Genomic DNA, 20,741 nt, shown 5'->3' on the forward strand with positions numbered 1-20,741 from the left:
TTTTTTTTTTTTTTTTTTTGGCGTGTTGTGTGTGCGTGACAGTGTTTCTGTTTATATTCAAATCCTTTTTTGTCTTTTTTTTTTTTTTTCCTTTCTTTCTCCCCTTTTGGTAATTTATGAATGTCTGTTTTGAGAGTTACTGGAAGTCTATATGGAAGCTCTATATTATAGGTGGGGCCTGTTAACTACTAAGCTTCTGTGTAGGTTGATCAAGTACTACAGCAAGCTTGGCTTTTCGTGGACACCAATTATGCTATAATTTTTCTTGTTACTATGTTATATAGTTTCTCTCTGGTTTTGTTCAGAGAAGTTTTTTTTTTTTTTTTTTAATTGCTTGCTTTGGGAAGGTGACCTGGGGTCCCATTTTTACTTTGTACATTTTATTGAATACTTATTTTTGGTTTGTTTCCTTACCCTACCCTTTTGTAAGACTAGTCTTGCTGGATCAGTCACTGCAGAGAATAAATATCAAATTCTCTGCCTGGGTCAGTAAAAGGTTCTGATTTCCTTATGTAGTTTTTCCATGTTCCTGTGGAACAAAGCCCTCTTATTGGAAGTCTTTTGTAAAAATTATGTAGACTTTGAAAGGAATCTCAGAATTTAAAAAATTGCTGGGTGGTATAAATTCCTTCCCTTGTTTCATCAGATTTGTAAGATCCAAATCCTAGGAATCAAGTTGTCATATGATGGCTTACACTTTTGTATGAATTGCATTGAGAATAAATGTAAAAATCTCTGAGATTTCATTAAATATCTGTCTTGAATGATTCCTTTGTTATTATTGTATGTGGTAATAACTTGATTTTTAAAGAGATGTGTTGATATTGGATAAACCCATCAGAAAATTAGAAATATGCATATATTTTACATATATTATTTGAATAATGTGGTTAATCTAGGTGTGGTTAAAATTCATTATAAGTTTCTTTGTTACTGAGTGTAGTACTTAAGAGACCTATTCAAACTTTTAAAAATAAATGTAAATGAAATTAATAACTTGGTAATATTTGTTTTTTTTATTAAATGTTTTATTTTTAAATTTAATTGTCTTAAACAGCAGGTAATAGTTATCAAAGCATTCATTATCTTTTAAGCTATAATAATTTAGTATTGTCTTTTTAAATTATTCTAGGAAAGGAATACATGTTCACTTTCAGTGAACAGGAGCATGTTCCCAAACTCAATTTTGGGTCGCCCGCCATTCACTCCAAATCAACAACAACATAATAACTTCTTTGCCCTGTCACCAGCTCTTTATTCACACCAGCAGCTTATAGATGCACAGTTCAATTTTCAGAATGCAGAGTAAGTATGTTGCTATTTTGGTCCATGTTGTTATGTATTATTTTCTATTTGACATAAACCCTTTTTAGGTGAAATAGTTCATGGTAGAGAAAATGTTATTATTTTCTTTTGATCAGTGAAGTATTTAGTTTTCTGAAATTGGTTTTTGTTTTTAAGGAAAAAATAAGTGTATTAATATTGTTCTTTCTTTGTTTTTGGTAGCTTGTCTAGAGCTGTATCATTACAGCAGCTGACATATGGAAATGTCAGTCCAATACAGACCTCAACATCCCCATTATTTCGAGGAAGGAAGTAAGTACTTCTTAGTTATGTTAAGAGAAAATGTCAGTATTGTCTGAGAACTGTGTAATGATTTATCTTATATAAAACTGTATGGTTATTCTGTCCTAGATTTTTTTCTGGGACCTGTGCAATCAGATCAGTAGATCAGTAACAGAATTTAAAACTTTTTGTGTGTTTAAAGTTTTTTAGGGATACTTTAATTTATTACTGACATTATAAATAGATGAAATGAAGCTATATTTCTTTAGAAAACTACTTCTTAGTTGAGATTTTTAGCCAAATCACATGGTCTTCTGTATTTATGCTAGGGTTGCCAAAGTGAATTATTACAGACTGATACTGAATGGCTTAAAAAACCAGAAATTTATTTTCTCACAATTCTGGAAGCTAGAAGTCCAGATTATGGTGTCAGTAAGGTTGGTTTCTTCTGGACCCTCTTTGGTTTATAGACTACTCCTTCACTATGTCCTCATGTGCTTATCCCTTTGTGCCCTAAATACTCTTAAATACACCAATCATCTTTAGGACCTATCCTAAAGACTCCATTTTAACTTAATTACCTCTTTAAGGGCCCTATCTCCGAACATGGTCATATTCTGAAATACTGAGGATTAGGATTTTGACCTTTGAATTTCAAGAGGACATAGTTTAGCTCATCATACTTTTATTTCTTTTCTTTTTAAAAAAATGTTTGTTTATTTATTTATTTATATATTTATTTTAATTGTAGTTGGAAACAATACCTTTATTTTATTTATTTTTATGTGGTGTTGAGTATTGAACTCGGGGCCCTGCACGTGGTAGGCGATCGCTCTATTGCTGAGCCACAATCCCAGCCCAATACTTTTATTTCTAATAAAATTTTTAATGTTCTTTGATTTATACAGGCAAGATTATATAATAGAAAATATAGTAAACATTTCTGTATGACATAAAGCTTTCTAAAGACCTTTCTTCTTTCCCCCTCTCCTTTTCTCTCTTCCTTCCTCCTTCTTCCTTCCTCCTCTCTCTTCCTCCTTCCCCTCCTCCCCATTTTTTCTTTCCTTTTCTTTCCTTCCTTCCCTTCACCTTTGTGCTGGGGATTGAACCTAGAGTCTATCTCATGCTAGATAAGTGCTCTGTCACTGAACTATTTCCTCAGTCCTGATTATTTTCTTCATCAAAGTTTTGATGCATTTGTTTCTTTCTGCTTCTTTTGCTTCTGATCACCACACTTTTTTTCAGGATCCTAATGAAAGAAAATTATTAACAGCATGTTACTTCATCCCAAAACATGTCAGCTTTTTCCTTCTAAAAATAAATATATTCTCTATAACCAAAATACATTGATCCTGCCCAAGAAACTTATATTAATACAATACTCATATCTGAGGTAGAGTTCATTTTCAGATATCTTCAGTTGTCTAATATCTTTATGGCTTATACAGAAGTATCTCTTAATTTGGTCTGTCTTGTTGATACATAGGCATATTTGAAGAGCCCTTTTAAAAACCTTCACTTAATCTTATCCTTTTTGTGTTAGAGTTTAGATGTTTGGTTATTAGTGATTGCATAAATAAAAATGTTCTATAAAGTTTTCACCGCTGAACTGGGTGAGGTGGCACACGCCTGTAATCCCAGTGGCTCAGAAGGCTGAGGCAAAAGGATTGTGCGTTCAGAGCCAGCCTCAGCAATGGTGAAGCACTAAGCAACTCAGTGAGACCCTGTCTTTAAATAAAATACAAAATAGGGCTAGGGATACGGCTCAGTGGTTGAGTGCCCCTGAGTTCAATCCCTGGTACCAAAAAAAAAAAAAAAAGTTTTCACTGCTGAGATGAAACATAGAAATAGTCCAAATGCAGGAGAATAATAGCTCTAATATATACCTGTAGTTTTTTTTCTATGTCTATTATTACTACTCATTTTTCTAAGATGAAGAGGTATTTTTTTCTGCTGAAAACTTAATATGGAGCTAATAATGTAGCTTTATTTAAAGAATCATAATGTTGTGATGATCTATTAGGATATTTATATGTTTTAATTGTTTTCTCTTGTCAGAAAGTTGTATCTGTAATCACTAAGGTATATTGCTTGTTTCCAGGAGACTAAGCGATGAAAAAAACCTTCCTCTTGACGGTAAACGGCAGCGTTTCCATTCACCCCACCAAGAGCCAACTGTAGTCAACCAGATAGTGCCTTTATCAGGTGAACGAAGATACTCGATGCCGCCATTGTTTCATACGCCCTATGTACCAGATATAGTCAGATGTGTTCCACCTTTTCGAGAAATACCATTTTTAGAACCTAGAGAAATCCCATTGCCTGAGGCCAAAGATAAGGTAAGAATAATGCCGATTTTAGTTTTGTCTTTGGAAATTTAATATAAATAATGTATTAAAAGAAGCTGTTTAAAGTACTTTTCATCCCAATTTTCTAAGTATTACTTTGAATTTTGTTTGCTATTTTATCTATGTCATCAGGGAATCAGATTTTCCCTGATTTATCAAAATTTGGAATGAGAGCCTAAAACACTTGATTCTATAGTTTAAACTCTTGTTACTTGTTCTTATTTACAGAAAAATTAGTTTTTCGTATGATTATTGTAATACAGTGTTAAAAAGCACTTTCTTTTAGAATATTTGTGTTTATTATAAGGTTTTTAATTGTCAAAAATAAAGAATTCAGGAGTCTCTGAGGAAGTAATACATTCAAAGTAATATGATCAATGGGCTGGGGATGTGGCTCAAGCAGTTATCCCGCTTGCCTGGCATGCGTGCGGCCTGGGTTCGATCCTCAGCACCACATACAAATAGAGATGTTGTGTCCGCCAAAAACTAAAAAAAAAAAATTAAAAATATTAAAAAATTCTCTCTCTCTCTTAAAAAAAAAAGATCAAAGTAATATGATCAAAAGAGACAACAAAAATATTTGTAAAAATCTTTCAGGTAAAATGAAATGTAACTATTTAAATAATAATTCTTGGAAATTGACATTGTCAGCATTGGGAAGTTATTTAATACTCAATAGTAGAAGTGTATCATATTTAGTTAAAGGTTACAAAAAAACTTCTAGGTAATTGTGAAAGGTTTATTATGAAATATCTTTGCCCTTGTGGATTTTCTATGGCTTATACTTGATGTTTTTCAAAGCTACTCCTTTTGGACATTTGTAGGCTAAGGAGAAAGAGCCCAGAGAGTGTAGTGACTTTGCTTTACTCATTTTTGGGTTCCTAGCAACCAGTGCAGGTCTGGAACATAGAAAATGTACAGAAAATGGCAGGTCAAAAAAGCAACATCTGCTTCATTTCTTCTTTGGGCTGCTTTTTAATTTTCTATCTTTCTTTGAGTTATGATGATACCATAAAATTTACCCTTTCATATGTACAATTTGGTGGTTTTTAGTATATTCACAAAGTTCTGCAACCATCACCACCAACTAATTTCAAAACATTTCATCACTCCCCAGAGAAACCTTGTACCAAGTAGCAGTCAGTCCCCTATCTGTCATCCCCACCACTTCTTCCCATGCCTACAAAAACTACTATTTTCCTTGTGGAATTGTCTATTCTAGACATTCCATATAAGTTGACGAATACAATATATGGCCATTTGTGTCTATTTTTACTTGGCATAATGGTTTTGGGATTTATCCATTTTGTAGCATCTATCAGTACCATATTCCTTTTTATATTTGAATAATATTCCATTTTGTGCTTATCATCTTTTGTTAATACATTTGTTAATTGATTAATTTTTGGGTTTTTATTTTTTGGCTGTTATGAATAATGCTGATGTGAATATATTTGTACACATTTTTATATGAATATATTTATTTTTATTTCTCTTAGGTGTATACCTGGGCATAAAATTGTTGGTATATGGTAATTCTTTGTTTAACTTTTTTTTTTTTCCTGTCAGTGCTAGGGGTAGAACCAAGGGCCTTGCATATGCCAGGCAAATACTCTACCACTGAGCTATATCCTCAGTCCTATATTTAACTCTTTGAGGATCAGCCACAGTATTTTCTTAAGTGCTTGCACAATTTTAGATTCCAATTGCAGCATACAAATGTTCTGCTTTCTTCCTATCCTTGCCCATGTTTGTGACACTTGTTATTGTCTTTTTCATTTTGTTTGTTTTTGGTAGTGAGCCAGGGGCTTGGGCATGTTAGGTAAGCTCTCTACCATTGAACTATATCCTACATCCCAGCCTTGTCTTTTTTAGTATAGCCATGTTAGTGGGTGTGAGATGATATCTTGTGAATGTTTTTCTTCAATACTGCCAATTGAACCCACGCCCTTGTACATGCTAGGCAAGCATTCTGCCACTGAGCTACATCTTCAGACCTTCTCATTGTGATTTTGATTTGCATCTTCCTAATGATTAATGTTGTTGAACATCTTATCATTTGCTTGTTGGATATTTGGATGTCTTGTTTGGAGAAATGTCTTTTCAGATTGTTTGCACATTTTTAAATTGGGTTGTTTTTATTGTTTAGTTAAGAGTTTTTATTTTCTAAATATCAGACCATTATCAGGTATATGATTTGCAAATATTTTGTTTCTTTCTTGATTTGTCTTTTAACTTTCTTGTTGGTAACTTTAAAGGACAGAATCTTTTCATTTGCAGTTCAGTTAATTTGTTTTTATTTATTTGCTTGTGCTACTAGTATTGAATCTAAGAATCCATTGCTTAATCTATGTAATGAAGCATAATGCTGTTCTGAGATTTTTATAGTTCTATTTCTTTTTCCTTTCTTTTAGGTACCAGGGATTGAACTTAGGTGGCACTTACCCACTGAGCCACATCGCCAGCCCTATTTTGTATTTTATTTAGAGACAGGGTTTCACTGAGTTGCTTAGCGCCTCACTTTTTTGCTGAGGCTGGCTTTGAACTTGCAATCCTCCTGTCTCAGCCTCCCAAGCTGCTGAGATTACAGGTGTATGCTACTGTCCCTGGCTAGTTCTATTTCTTATATTTAGAACTTAATACATTTTGAGTTAATTTTTGTGTATGATATAAAGTAGGTGGTTCAGCTTTATTCTTTTGCTGTTAGTCCACTTGTCCCAGCACTATATATTGAAAAAACTATTCTCCTGTACATTTCTTCCCTTAAGATAAAGTAGAACCAGTGGGAGAGAGGAAAAAGCAAAATGAAATGAGAAAAGACCAACTTGGGATGTTTTGGTGCTCTTTCTTCCTTCCTCTTTCCCCATTCTTTCTCCCTTCTTTGCTTTCTCATTTTAAAGAAATTTATGATGCTATAATGTGAAAACGTATGGTAGAAGCAATTTATTTACTAGTTCTAGAAGCAAATCTGTTAATTTTTTTGAATGAATATATAAACATAGACTATATATGGGTTTTTAGTATATAGACTATATATGGATTTTTAGTATATGTATGTCCCTAGGACCTTTTTTAAAATTTATTTATTCCTATTTGTTATATATGACTGCAGAATGTAATTCATTTTATATTACACATATAGAGCACAATTTTTCAAGTCTCTGGTTGTATACAAAGTACTTTCACACCATTCATGTCTTCATACATGTACTTAGGGTAATGATGTCTAACTTATTCTACTGTCTTTCATATCCCCATGCCTCCTCCCATCCCTTCCCTCCCCTTTGCCCTAAAGGTTCTCCATTCCTCTCCATGCTCCACCCTGCCCCATTTTGAGTCAGCATCCTCATATCAAAGAAAACATTTGGCCTTTGTATTTTTAGGATTGGCTTATTTCACTTAGCATTATATTCTCCAACTCCATCCATTTACCTGCAAGTGCCATGATTTTATTCTCTTTTAATGCTGAGTAATATTCCATTGTGTATATATATACTAAATTTTCCCTTTCCATTCATTTACTGAAGGGCATCTGGGTGGTTCCACAATTTAGCTATTGTGAATTATTCATTATTACATTGATGTAGCTGTGTTCCTGTAGCATGCTGCTTTTAAATTCTTTGTGTATAAACTGAGGAGTGGGATAGCTGGGTCGAATGGTGGTTCCCTTCCAAGTTTTCCAAGGAATCTCCATACTGCTTTACAGATTGGCTACACTAATTTGAAGTCCCACTAGCAATGTATGAGTGTGCCTTTCCCCCACATTCTCGCCAATACTTACTGTTGTTTGTATATATAATAGCTGCCATTTCTGACTGAAGTGAGATGAAATCTTAGTTTTGATTTGCATTTCTCTAATTGATAGAGATGTTGCACATTTTTTCATATATTTGTTGATTGATTGTATATCATCTTCTGAGAAGTGTTTTTTTTTTTTTTTTGGTGTTAAGTTTTTTGAGTGCTTTATATATCCTATAGATTAGTGCTCTATCTGATGTGCTTTGTTCCCATTCTGTAGGCTCTCTATTCACCTCACTGATTGTTTCTTTTGCTGAGAAGAAGCTTTTTAGTTTGAATCCATCCCACTTATTGATTATTGATTTTAATTCTTGTGCTATAGGAGTCTTGTTAAGGAAGTCAGGGCCTAATCTGACATGATGAAGATTTGGGCCTACTTTTTTTTCTATTAGGCGCAAGGTGTCTAGTTTAATTCCTAGGTCCTTGATCCACTTTGAGTTGAGTTTTGTGCATGGTGAGAGATAGAAGTTTAATTTCATTTTGTTACATATGGATTTCCAGTTTTCCCAGCACCATTTGTTGAAGAGGCTTTCTTTTCTCCAATGTATGTTTTTGGTGCCTTTGTCTAACATGAAATAACTGTATTTATGTGGGTTTGTCTCTGTGTCCACTATTCTGTACCATTGGTCTACAGGTCTGTTTTGGTGCCAATACCATGGTTTTTTTTGTTGTTGTTGTTTCTGTTGCTCTGTAGTGTAAAGTCTGGTATAGTAATGCCACCAGCTTCACTCTTCTTGTTAAAGATTGCTTTGGCTATTCTGGGTCTCTTATTTTTTCAGATGAATTTCATGGCTGCTTTTTCTATTTCTATGAGGAATGTCATCAGGATTTTGATTGGAATTGCATTGAATCTGTATAGGCTTTTGGTAATATGGTCATTTTGACAATATTAATTCTGCCTATCCAAGAACAAGGTGGATCTTTCCATCTTCTAAGGTGTTTTTTGATTTCTCTCTTTAGGGTTCTGTAGTTTTCATTGTAGAGGTCTTTTACCTCTTTTGTTCAGTTGATTCCCAAGTATTTTATTTTATTTTTTTTTTTTGGTGGCTATTGTAAATGGGGTCGTTTTTCTAGTTTCTCTTTCAGAGGATTTGTCACTGATGTACACAAATGCCTTTGATTTATGGGTGTTGATTTTATATTCTCCTACTTTGCTGAATTTATTTACTAGTTCTAGAAGATTTCTGGTGGAATTTTTTGGGTCTACTAGCTATAGAATCATATTGCCAGCAAATAGTAATAATTTGAGTTCTTTTCCTATCCGTATCTCTTTAATTTTTTTCGTCTAATTGTTCTGGCTAGAGTTTTAAGAACCATGTTAAATAGAAGTGGTGAAAGAGGGCATCCCTGTCTTGTTCCAGTTTTTTAGAGGGAATGCTTTCAATTTTTCTCCATTTAGAATGATGTTGGCCTGGGGCTTAACATAGATAGCTTTTACAATGTTGAGAAATGTTCCTGTTATTCCTAATTTTTCTAGTGTTTTGAACATGAAAGGGTGCTGTATTTTGTCGTGCTTTTCTGCATCTATTGAGATGATCATAGGATTCTTTAAGTGTATTGATGTGGTGAATTACATTTATTGAGTTCTGTATATTGAACCAAACTTGCATCCCTGAGATGAACCTCACTTGATCGTGGTACACTATCTTTTTGATATGCTTTTGTATTTGATTTTCCAGAATTTAATTGAGAATTTTTGCATCTGTATTCATTAGAGATATTGGTCCGAAGTTTTCTTTTTTTGATGTGTTTTGGTCTGGTTTTGGAACCAGGGTGTTATTGACCTCATAAAATGTGTTTGGAAATGTTTCCTGTTTTTTAATTTCATGAAATAGTTTGAGGGGTATTGATGTTAGTTCTTCTTTAAAAGTCTTGTAGAACTCAGCTGTGTATTCATCTGATAGGGCCTGTTTTTTAAATGAGGTTTGTTATGTATAGATACTGTACATTCTCTATATTTGTGCATGTATTTATGTATTTATAGTTAATTATTAGAACTAACCTAATAGTTCTGGATATGGAGTAGGCATACTCTGAATCTCAGTAAATTTAACAACATAAAATTCACATTAATCAGTATAACTCATCTGGTGAAATGTGATTCCTATCACACTTTACTTGGTTACATAGGAAAAGATTATTCTACATGTAATGTTTTTGCAATTAAGCATTTATTTCAGAGAGAGAGATTTTGCGGTTGTATCTTTTTCTTTGAATGCTGTTTTTTTCCTTCCTAATTGTGGGAGAAAGAAAGCAAGGTTCAGTGGTCATTCTTTAAGTGACCTTTTTTTTTTTTTTAAAGAAAGCTAATGTTTATTGATGACTCTTCTAGGCATTCTACTCATGCTATATCATTTAGTCTATTCAGCCACCCTTTGACATGAGTATTATCCTAATTTATTGAGGTTCAGAAAGCTAAATAACTTATTCAAGGTTATACTTACTAAGTGACAAAACTGAGATTTGACCCTTGTCTCCAAAAGAAAAAATAAAAAAGAAAAAGAGGAGGAACTTAAGATGCTTAAAATGAAGAGTAGGGAGATGACATTCTCAGACCTCCCCTGTTACGGTTTATATATGAGTTGTCCTCCAAAAGCTTACATGTGAGAAAATGCAAGAAGGTACAGAGGAGAAATGATTGGGTTGTGACAGTCTTAACCCAATCAGTGAGTTAATCCCCTGATAGGGATTAACTGTGGTAATTGAAGTGGTAGGGTGTGGCTGAAGGAGGTAGGAATTGGGGTGTGGCTATGGGGTATATATTTTGTATCTGAAGAGTGGAGTCTCTCTCTTTGCTTCCTGATGATGTGAACTGCTTCCCTCTGCTACTCTTTTCTGCCATGATGTTCAGCTTCACCTGGATCCTTGAGTAATGGAGCTGGCCTTCTTAGGACTGACCTCTGAAACCGTGAGCCCAAATAAACTTTTCGTCCCCTGCAGTTGTGCTGGTCAGATTCTTTTAGTCACAGCAGCGAAAAAGCTGACTAAAACACCACCATAATATCAAGTAATTTGTAACAGTACTAACTGATATTTAGTCTATCTTTGCCATCAGTGTGCTCAGGTTTATATGGTTTACCTCTGTAGCACGGTTAAAAAGTGAATAGAGAATTCAGTATGAAGTAAAAGTATGGCAGTGGAGCCAGGCGAGGTGGTACATGCCTGTAATCCCAGTGTCTTGGGAGGCTGAGTGAGGTACAAGGTTCCCAAGTTCAAAGCCAGCCTCAGCAAAAGTGAGGCACTAAACAACTCAGTGAGATCGTGTCTCAAAATAAAATAGAAAAAAGGGCTGGGGATGTGGCTTAGTGGTTGAATGTCCCTAAGTTCAATCCCTGATAACCCCCCAAAAAAGAAAAAAAGTAGGACAGTGGTTTTCGACTTTGAATATACAGAATAGAAAAAAGGGCTGGGGATGTGGCTTAGTGGTTGAATGCCCCTGATAACCCCCCAAAAAAGAAAAAAAGTAGGACAGTGGTTTTCGACTTTGAATATACAGAATGCCATCGAAGGTTTTTGAGTAGAGGAAATAACACAATGAGGTTTGTATTTTTAAGAGGCTGTATATTTCAGTATGATGGAGTTTGGTTTGGAATGAGGTGGGCCCAGAAGATAGATGATTACCTTGAGCTTGTTATGCATCCAGATAAGAGGCCGAAGCTTTCTGTTATAGCATATGGTAGTGATGATAGATAGTGCATAAGGAAAATTGTTGGAATGTGGGGATAATTGAATATAGGGAAGACAGAGACATGAGTGACTCCAGTGATTTGATTCTGGGCAAGGAACAGAGATTTTTTAGTGTATAAATTGATTGAGGAAATAGTTAAGAGATATTTGAGACACTGGGAAATCTGCATTAACATTTGCGCTCTTGAGAAACCTCATATTCTACAAATTGCACACTAAGCACGTAGGGCTTATAGAGAATAATGTTGGACCAGACTACTAAAAACAGTTTTGTAACAAGAACACCATCAAGAATAATAATTGATATCTTGGGAAATAACTTGGATAGACCAAGCAGGCAGCTTGGTGTCCATGGCTGCTGGATGCTGCTGCAGGGGATATTAAAAATATACAAAATAAAGTTGAGATGCTGACTCATGGTGGGCATTGAGACAAAGCAGTTAGAAAATGGAGCTCCAAGTCAGTGAGGCTGCTAAGGTTGAGACAAAAGAAAATGTACTGAGTGAGGAGGCTAGAGTATGCTTTCTTGAGCAATAATCCTGGATGCAAATGCTTATTTTTAGTTGTCTTAGATCTCTAAGGACCTGTGCCACGGTAGTGGCCATGCTGAGTGAGGATTTTTCTTCATTGTGATGATTGTAATTCTGTAGTTGCTCTAATATGCACAAATCACCAACAAATGAAACTTCCTTGTTAAATTGATACCACTCCCTGCAATATATAAGCTATTTGGTAGTGTAGGAAAACATTTTGTAACTGAACTTATAGTGTGTGTTTGCAGTTCTGAAGTAAGGTCAAGGCTCGAGGTATGGGTCCCAAAGACATCTGGATTAAAAATGACATTTGAAACTCCTGGAGTAGATTTGATTTTTTATTTTAGTACTCAGAAGATATTTGTGCGTGCTAGACATGAGAGAGGCAATGTAGTAGTGCTAAAAATACATGGTCTATTTACCATTTACAAACAGATTAGAGGGAGAGCCATTAAAAATAATCATGCAAATCAAAGTTTTATTTTTATATTTATGAGTGCTATGAAGGAAAATTAGAGTGCTGAGAAAATGTATTTGATTTCTCAGGGAAAGCATCCTAGAGGAGGAAGATCTGAAAGATGATTTAGGATTGAATTAGTTAAAGAGTGGCAGGAGGGGGAATAATGCTTTATTTTATTTATTTATTTCATTGATTTTATTTTTTTAAATACATGACAGCAGAATGCATTACAATTCTTATTACACATATAGAGCACAATTTTTCATATCTTTGTATATAAAGTATGTTCACGACAGTTCATGTCTTTATACATGTACTTTTTTTGCATTAAAATTCTTATTACACATACATACCACAATTTTTCATATCTCTTTTTGTATATAAAATATGTTGACACCCAATTCGTGTCTTCATACATGTACTTGGGATAATGATGTCCATCACATTCCACCATCCTTGCTAATCCCCTGCCCCCTCCCTTTCCCACCACCCCTCTTCCCTATCTAGAATTCATCTATTTCTCTCATGCTCCCCCTCCTTACCCACTGTTAGTTAGCCTTCTTATATCAGAGAAAACATTCGGCATTTGTTTTTTTGGGATTGGCTAACTTCACTTAGCATTATCTTCTCCCACACCATCCATTTACCTGCAAATGCTATGATTTTATTCTCTTTTATTGCTGAGTAAAATTCCATTGTGTATATATGCCACATTTTTTTTTTTTTTTATCCATTCATCTACTGAAGGGCATCTAGGTTGGCTCCACAGTTTAGCTATTGTGAATTGTGCTGCTATAAACATTGATGTGTCTGTGTCCCTGTAGTATGCTGTTTTTTAAGTCCTTTGAGTATAGTCCGAGGAGAGGGATAGCTGGGTCAAATGGTGATTCCATTCCCAGATTTCCAAGAATCTCCATACTGCTTTCCAGGTTGGCTGCACCAATTTGCAGTCCCACCAGCAGCGTATGAATGTACATTTTTCTCCACATCCTCGCCAACACTTATTGTTGTTTGTCTTCATAATAGCTGCCATTCTGATTGGTGTGAGATGATATCTTAGAGTAGTTTTGATTTGTATTTCTCTGATTGCTAGAGATGATGAGCATTTTTTTCATATATTTGTTGATTGATTGTATATATCCTCTTCTGAGAAGTGTCTGTTCAGGTCCTTGGCCCATTTTTTGATTGGGTTATTTGCTTTTTTGGTGCTTAGCTTTTTGAGTTCTTTATATACCCTAGAGATTAGTGCTCTATCCGATGCGTGAGGGGTACAAATTTGCTCCCAGGATGTAGGCTCTCTGTTCACCTCACAGATTGTTTCTTTTGCTGAGAAGAAACTTTTTAGTTTGAGTCCATCCCATTTATTGATTCTTGATTTTAATTCTTGTGCTACAGGAGTCTTATTAAGGAAGTTGGGGAGTAATCCCACATGATGAAAATTAGGGCCTACTTTTTCTTCTATTAGACACAGAGTCTCTGGTCTTCTTCCTAGATCCTTCATTCATTTTGAGTTAAGTTTTTTGCATGGTGAGAGATAGGGGTTTAATTTCATTTTGTTGCATATGGATTTCCAGTTTTCCCAGCACATTTGTTGAAGATATTGTCTTGTCTTCAGTGCATGTTTTTGGCACCTTTGTCTAATATGAAATAATTGTAATTTCTGTGTCCTCTATTCTGTACCATTGGTCTACCAGTCTGTTTTGGTGCCAATACCAAGCTGTTTTTGTTACTATTGCTCTGTAGTATAGTTTAATGTCAGGGATGGCGATACCACCTGCCTCACTCTTCCTGCTAAGGATTGCTTTAGCTATTCTGGGTCTCTTATTTTTCCAGATGAATTTCATGACTGCTTTTTCTATTTCTATGAGGAATGAAATTGGGATTTTGATCGGAATTACATTAAATCTGTATAGTGCTTTTAGTAGTATGGTCATTTTGATAATATTAATTCTGCCTATCCAAGAACAAGGTGGATTTTTCCATCTTCTAAGGTGTTTTTTGATTTCTCTTTAGGGTTCTGTAGTTTTCATTGTATAGATCTTTCACCTCTTTCGTTGAGTTGATTCCCAAGTATCTTTTTTTTTGAGATAACTGTAAATGGGGTAGTTTTCCTCATTTCCTTCTCAGAGGATTTGTCACTGTATACAGAATTGCCTTTGATTTATGGGTGTTTTATATTCTGCTACTTTGCTGAATTCATTTACTAGTTCTAGAAGTTTTCTGGTGGAGTTTTTTGGGTCTTCTGGGTATAGAATTATATTGTCAGCAAATAGTGCTAATTTAAGTTCTTCTTTTCCTATACATATCCCTTTAATTTCTTTCGTCTGTCTAGTTGTTCTGGCCACTGTTTCAAGAACTATGTTGAATAGAAGTGGTGAAAGAGGGCATCCCTGTGTTGTTTCAGTTTTTAGAGAGAATGCCTTCAATTTTTCTCCATTTAGAATGATGTTGGCCTGAGGCTTAGCATAGATAGCCTTTATGATGTTGAGATATGTTCCTGTTATCCCTAGTTTTTCTGATGTTTTGAACATAAAGGGGTGCTGTATTTTGTCAAATATTTTTTCAGCGTCTATTGAGATGATCATATGATTCTTATCTTTTAAGTCTATTGATGTTATGAATTACATTTATTGATTTCTGTATGTTGAACCAACCTTGCATCCCTTGGATGAATCCCACTTGATCATGGTGCACAATCTTTTTGATAACATTTTTGTATTTGATTTGCCAGAATTTTATTGAGAATTTTTGCATCTATGTTCATTAGAGATATTGGTCTGAAGTTTTCTTTCTTTGATGTGTCTTTGCCTGGTTTTGGGGTCAGGGTGATATTGCCCACATACAATGAGTTTGGAATTACTGTGTCTTTTTATATTTCCTGAAATAAATTAAAGAGTATTGGTATTAGTTCTTCTTTAAAGGTCTTGTAGAACTCAGCTCTGTATCCATCCGGTCCTGGTTATTTCTTGGTTGGTAAGCTTCTGATGGCGTCTTCTATTTCCTCACTCAATGTTGGTCTGTTTAAATGGTGTGTATCTTCCTGACTCAATCTATGCAAATTGTATAACTTAAGAAATTTGTCGATGCCTTCAATGTCTTTTATTTTATTGGAGTATAAGATTTCAAAATAATTTTTAATTATCCTCTATTTCTGTAGTGTCTGTTGTGATATTACCTTTTTCATCATGTATGCTGGTAATTTGAGTTCTCTCTCTCCTTCTCTTCATTAGTGTGGCTAAGAGTCTGTCAATTTTATTTATTTTTTTCAAAGAACCAACTTTTTGTTTTGTCAATTTTTTCAGTTTTTTCTTTTGTTACGATTTCATTCATTTCAGCTCTAATTTTAATTATTTCTCACCTTCTGCTTTTGCTGCTGATTTGTTCTTCTTTTTCTAGGGCTTTGAGATGTAGTGTGAGGTCATTTATTTGTTGACTTTTTCTTCTTTTAAGGAATGAACTCCATGCAATGAATTTTCCTCTTAGTACTGCTTTCATAATGTCTCAGAGATTTCTATATGTTGTGTATGTTCTCATTTACCTCTAAGAATTTTTTAATCTCTTCCTTGATGTCTTCTGTAACTCATTGTTCATTCAGTAGCATATTGTTTAGTCTCCAGGTGATGGAGAAATTTTTATTTTTTATTTTGTCATTGATTTCCAATTTCATTTCATTATGATCTGATAAAATGCATGGTAGTATCTCTACTTTTTTGTATTTGCTAAGAGTTGCTTTGTGACATAGTATATGGTCTGTTTTAGAGAAGGATCCATGTGCTGCTAAGAAAGTGTATCTCTTGATGCAGGTTGAAATAGTCTATATATGTCAGTTATGTCTAAGTTATTGATTATGTTATTGAGTTCTGTAGTTTCTTTATTCAACTTTTGTTTGGAAGATCTATCCAGTAGTGAGAGAGGTGTGTTAAAGTCACTCAAGATTCTTGTGTAGTGGTCAGTTTGACTCTTGAACTTGAGAAGAGTTTGTTTGATGAAAATAGCTGCACCATTATTTGGGGCACATATATTTATGATTGTTATGTCTTGTTGGTATATGGTTCCCTTGAGCAGTATGTAATGTCCATCTTTATCCCTTTTGATTAACTTTGGCTTGAAGTGTACTTTATTTGATATGAGGATGGAAACCCTTGCTTGCTTCCGCAGTCCATGTGAGTGGTATGATTTTTCCCAACTTTTCACCTTCAGTCTGTGTATGTCTATCAGATGAGTCTCTTGGAGGCAGAATATTGTTGGGTCTTTTTTAATCCAATCTGCTAGCCTGTCTTTTGATTGGTGAGTTTAAGCCATTAATATTTACGGTTATTATTGGGACATGGTTTGTATGTCCAGCCATATTTGTTTATTTTTGTTATTTAACTTGACTTGGTTTTCTTCTTTGATTAGTTTTTCCTTTAGTGTACTACCTTCCTCTGCTGATTTTCATTATTGTTTTTCATTTCCTCTTCATGGAATATTTTGCCAAGGATGTTTTATAGTGCTAGTTTTCTAGCTTTAAATTCTTTTAACTTTTGTTTATCGTGGAAGGTTTTTATTTCATCTTCAAATCTAAAGCTTAATTTTGCTGGATACAAGTTTCTTGGTTGGCACCCATTATCTTTCAGAGCTTGATATATGTTGTTCCGGGATCTTCTAGCTTTCAAGGTCTGTGTTGAAAAATTTGCTGTTATCCTAATTGATTTCCCCTATATGTAATCTGATTCTTTTCTCTTTTAGTTTTAAAAATTCTCTCTTTATTCTGTATGCTGGGCATTTTTATTATAATGTACCTTAGTGTGGATCTGTTGTGATTTTGTACATTCGGCGTCCTGTAGGCTTCTTGAATTTGGATTTCCAATTCATTCTTCATGTTTGGAAAGTTTTCTGATATTATTTCATTGAATAGATTGTTCATTCCTTTGGTTTAGACCTCTATGCCTTCCTCTATCTCAATAACTCTTAAATTTGGTCTTTTTATGCTATCCCGTATTTCTTGATTGTTCTGCTCATGGTTTCTTACCATTTTCGCTGTGTGGTCTTTGTTCTTTTCAAGATGATATATTTTATCTTCATTGTCTGATGTCCTGTCTTCCAAGTGTCTACTCTTAGATCACTTCGACATTGAGCTGCATAAACAAATCCAAGAAGCCAAAGATCACCTCAACAGGGAGATAGAGGTTCTAAAATAAAACCAAACAGAAATCCTTGAAATGAAAGAAATAATAAACCAAATTAAAAACTCAAAGGAATAATGCGTTAGAGAGAGGAAAGGTCCTAACTCAAAAAAGGAGCATCGTGTGTGCAAAGAACTGAAAGCAGACCAAGGTGAGCTAGTTTGGTAAATTAGAGGGAGAGTAGTTGAAGGTGTGGTAGGAAAGATGGGAGGAGAGAGATCATGCAAGGACTTTTAGACCAGTCTAAGAATGTTAATAAGCTATTTAGTGTTATGTTTTTAAAGCTGGGAAGAGAGATAAGTTAAAGGTTATTTTGATTTTAGTGTTGAAAGCAGGTTAAGGTTGAACAAACTTAGATGTAGAATAGTTATTGTATTCCAGATGAAATGTAATGAATGAAGTCTTGAATTAGGAAGTGCTTGTCTTTATGATGAATAGAAGTTGATGAATTTAAGCTTTATTTGGGATGTGGATTGATAGGATTTGGTGATGTGTTAGATTAGGATGTTAAGACTCTGTAATATTGATACTTTAGGCTAGCTTTCTTTGGTGTGGAGGGCTGTCCTATACATTCTAGGATGTCTAGCAGCATTCCTGTTTTTTGTCCATTAGGTGTCATCATTTGCTGGTCATGGCAACCAAAAATGTCTATAGTCATTGGCCAGTTCTTTGGTGAGCAAAATTGCCTCTAGTTGAGAATTACTGGATTAGATAGTGAATGTACTGAACTTTACTCTGAGATTTCTGGTATCTATAGTTGTTTGCATAGTCTTCACTGAGTCAGAACAGAATGGAAATGGAAAACTGATGCGTGTTTAATAGGAATTGCCTTATGAGTTCTGTGGACATGTTGCCTTTAAGAAGCTTTTCAAATATCATAGTAGATATTTAGATGGAATTCAGAGGAAAGGCATTGACTAAAAATGTATATTTGGTAATCGTCAGCATACAGATGGCTGTTTGTCTAGAAAGAGAACCTTTTCTTGTGTCCAAGACTGACTAGTATGGGTTGAGAAAAAAATAGGAAATAGAAATGGAGACTAAGAGTACATATAAGTAATTATTTTGGAAAATTTGGCTGTGAAGGGGCGGAGCTGAAGTTGGGAAGTTAGAACAAACACTTTTTTTTAACATTTTAAAAGAAATGTTAACTACGTATTCATGTTCATAGGAAAGATTCAGTAGCAAGGGAAGAGGTGACTACTCTGGAAAGAGAAGAATAATGTTTTCTGGAAGGTAGAAAAAGAATGGTTTCAATGTATAAATAGAATGATTCACATTAGGTAAGAGAAAAGCTTTCTGGAACTAGAGGATAGGAGAGCATACCTGTAGATGCAGGGGAGGTTTGTAGATATGGTAGGAAGAAGTTAACACAATATCCTTGGCTTCTTCCTGTTTTCTCTCTGAATTAGTATTCAAGGTCATTTGTGGGCAAGATGACATGGGATGTCAGAGTTTTGAGAATAGTGGATTTACTAAATGCATGAAATCAGGGAAATGGTAGAGAAGGTTTTAAACATTTTTTGCTGGGTAGTATAGAGAGCTCACCCAAGATTGGTAATAATGAATTTATTATTAGTAAGTCAGTCTGCCAAATCTGCCAGCTCCAAGGGAAGATTTGTTAGTAGAAATTTCCTTAACTACGTTGAGGTTTCATATTCTGTATTTTGTACAACTAGAGAATTGAATTTTGAAAAGTATCTTCTGAATTTAACTTTTATTCTTGGTTTTAAAATCTTTTCTCCATTTTTCAGGTTTCTGTTTTAACAAACAGATCTCTTTAAATTGGAAATCTGAGCTACTTTTCTGAATTTTAACTTGTTTTTTGCTCTGGATTATAGGTGAATATATACTTTCCTGTACAAAAAAGAGCCTATGGAGAAATCAAGAGTTGTCCAAGCTTGTGAATTTCATCTTTTATAACTATTCTTTGAAAATTCTGGTTAGTTGAAGTTATCATGTAAATCAGTTTAATCGATTTCAATTTTTGAGTTGAGGTTAGGCTGAGGTTTGTTGATCTTGATTATAATGTAAAAAGATGATTGTGAAGAAAGTATTCAAAATTTCGTGTGTAGTGTTTAATTTTGGAAAGGAACAAATTTTGTGGCACCTCTTTGCATCCTTAGAGGAAATATTTGGGGACAACTACCTTAGATAAGGACCTCTGTGTTTTTACTTTACGTGTCTATCAAAAAATTCTGGAAGCTGCACAATGTGTATTTATGTAGAGCAACCTAAATCAGAACTCAGTACAAAAGAAATCTAGCAAAAGATTATTTTTTTCTTTAATTTATAATGTAATTCTTCCTTTGATAAATTCGATATGTGCCCAAAAGCAATCAAATTCAAGGGAAAACAAAACAAAACAAAACTCCAAAATAAACCAGTAATATAAACTGCGTTTTCAGCCTGCCAGTTTATAAATTAAGAAGGTTACACATTGTGTGCATACACAAAAATCACAATAACTTTATCATGCTAACAAAGAGTGGGATGTTTTAGGCATATTTCTGATTGTATTTTATCTTAGAATTTGTTAATTTGAAGGGAAAGGGAATTCTGCATCAAGAATAAATTTAAACTTTTGTTAAACATCTAGCTTTAATCAGTTAATTTTGGTTCTGGGAATCAAACCCAGGGCCTTATGCATGCTAAGCATTACTGAAGTACACTCTTCAACCCTTCTAACTTTATTCTACTTAGTAAATTAGTACCAGCTCTTTCTGTATAGTTACATGTGTGCCAAAGATTAAGGTAATGAGAGAATGTGAGAGAATGCTTACAAGCTAATAATCTGTTCTCTGGATCATATTTAATTTTATTTCTCTTATTTTGAAAGCTCCTTGCTAATGTGTGTTTGTTGTTTATAAGTAGCACTTAAATTTAGGCAAATACTGTCACCATTTTTTAATACATTGTAGTATATGATAAGGTCTTACTATTTTTTTCACTTTGTTTTATAAGGGAACCAACTAACAGAGAGGTAGAGAAACTACTGAAAAAACTCTGAAAGTTTTGCCTCAAGCTTTGTGTATCAGTATATTTAAAAACCCCACTCTTTTCTTTTCTTGCCTTTATTATGGTTTGTATTGCCCTCCAACAATTATGATTTTATTGGTAATTTGACTTGACTTGCAATATTATAATTTTTTTTAAGGAAAAAGAGAATATTTACTTTTGGAAG

At 34.2% G+C, this 20,741-nt stretch overlaps 1 protein-coding gene across 5 annotated transcripts in view; it reads left to right on the forward strand.

The window, feature by feature from the left end:
- The window catches only part of Tent2 (terminal nucleotidyltransferase 2), a 62,477-nt gene that overhangs the window by 5,904 nt on the left and 35,832 nt on the right, over positions 1-20,741 (forward strand). For 3 of the 5 annotated variants that reach the window (XM_015497838.2, XM_048800195.1, XM_048800194.1), the window contains exons 3-5: positions 1,132-1,305; positions 1,507-1,596; positions 3,668-3,905. In XM_015497838.2, coding sequence (XP_015353324.1) covers positions 1,169-1,305; positions 1,507-1,596; positions 3,668-3,905 — 465 coding nt within the window. In that variant the 5' untranslated portion in view covers positions 1,132-1,168. The remainder of the gene's footprint in view (positions 1-1,131; positions 1,306-1,506; positions 1,597-3,667; positions 3,906-20,741) is intronic. The other 2 variants (XM_015497839.2, XM_015497841.2) reach the window with 1 other exon arrangement.

The sequence above is a fragment of the Marmota marmota genome, unplaced genomic scaffold (genome assembly GCF_001458135.2).
Source record: "Marmota marmota marmota unplaced genomic scaffold, marMar, whole genome shotgun sequence".
NCBI lineage: Eukaryota > Metazoa > Chordata > Mammalia > Rodentia > Sciuridae > Marmota > Marmota marmota.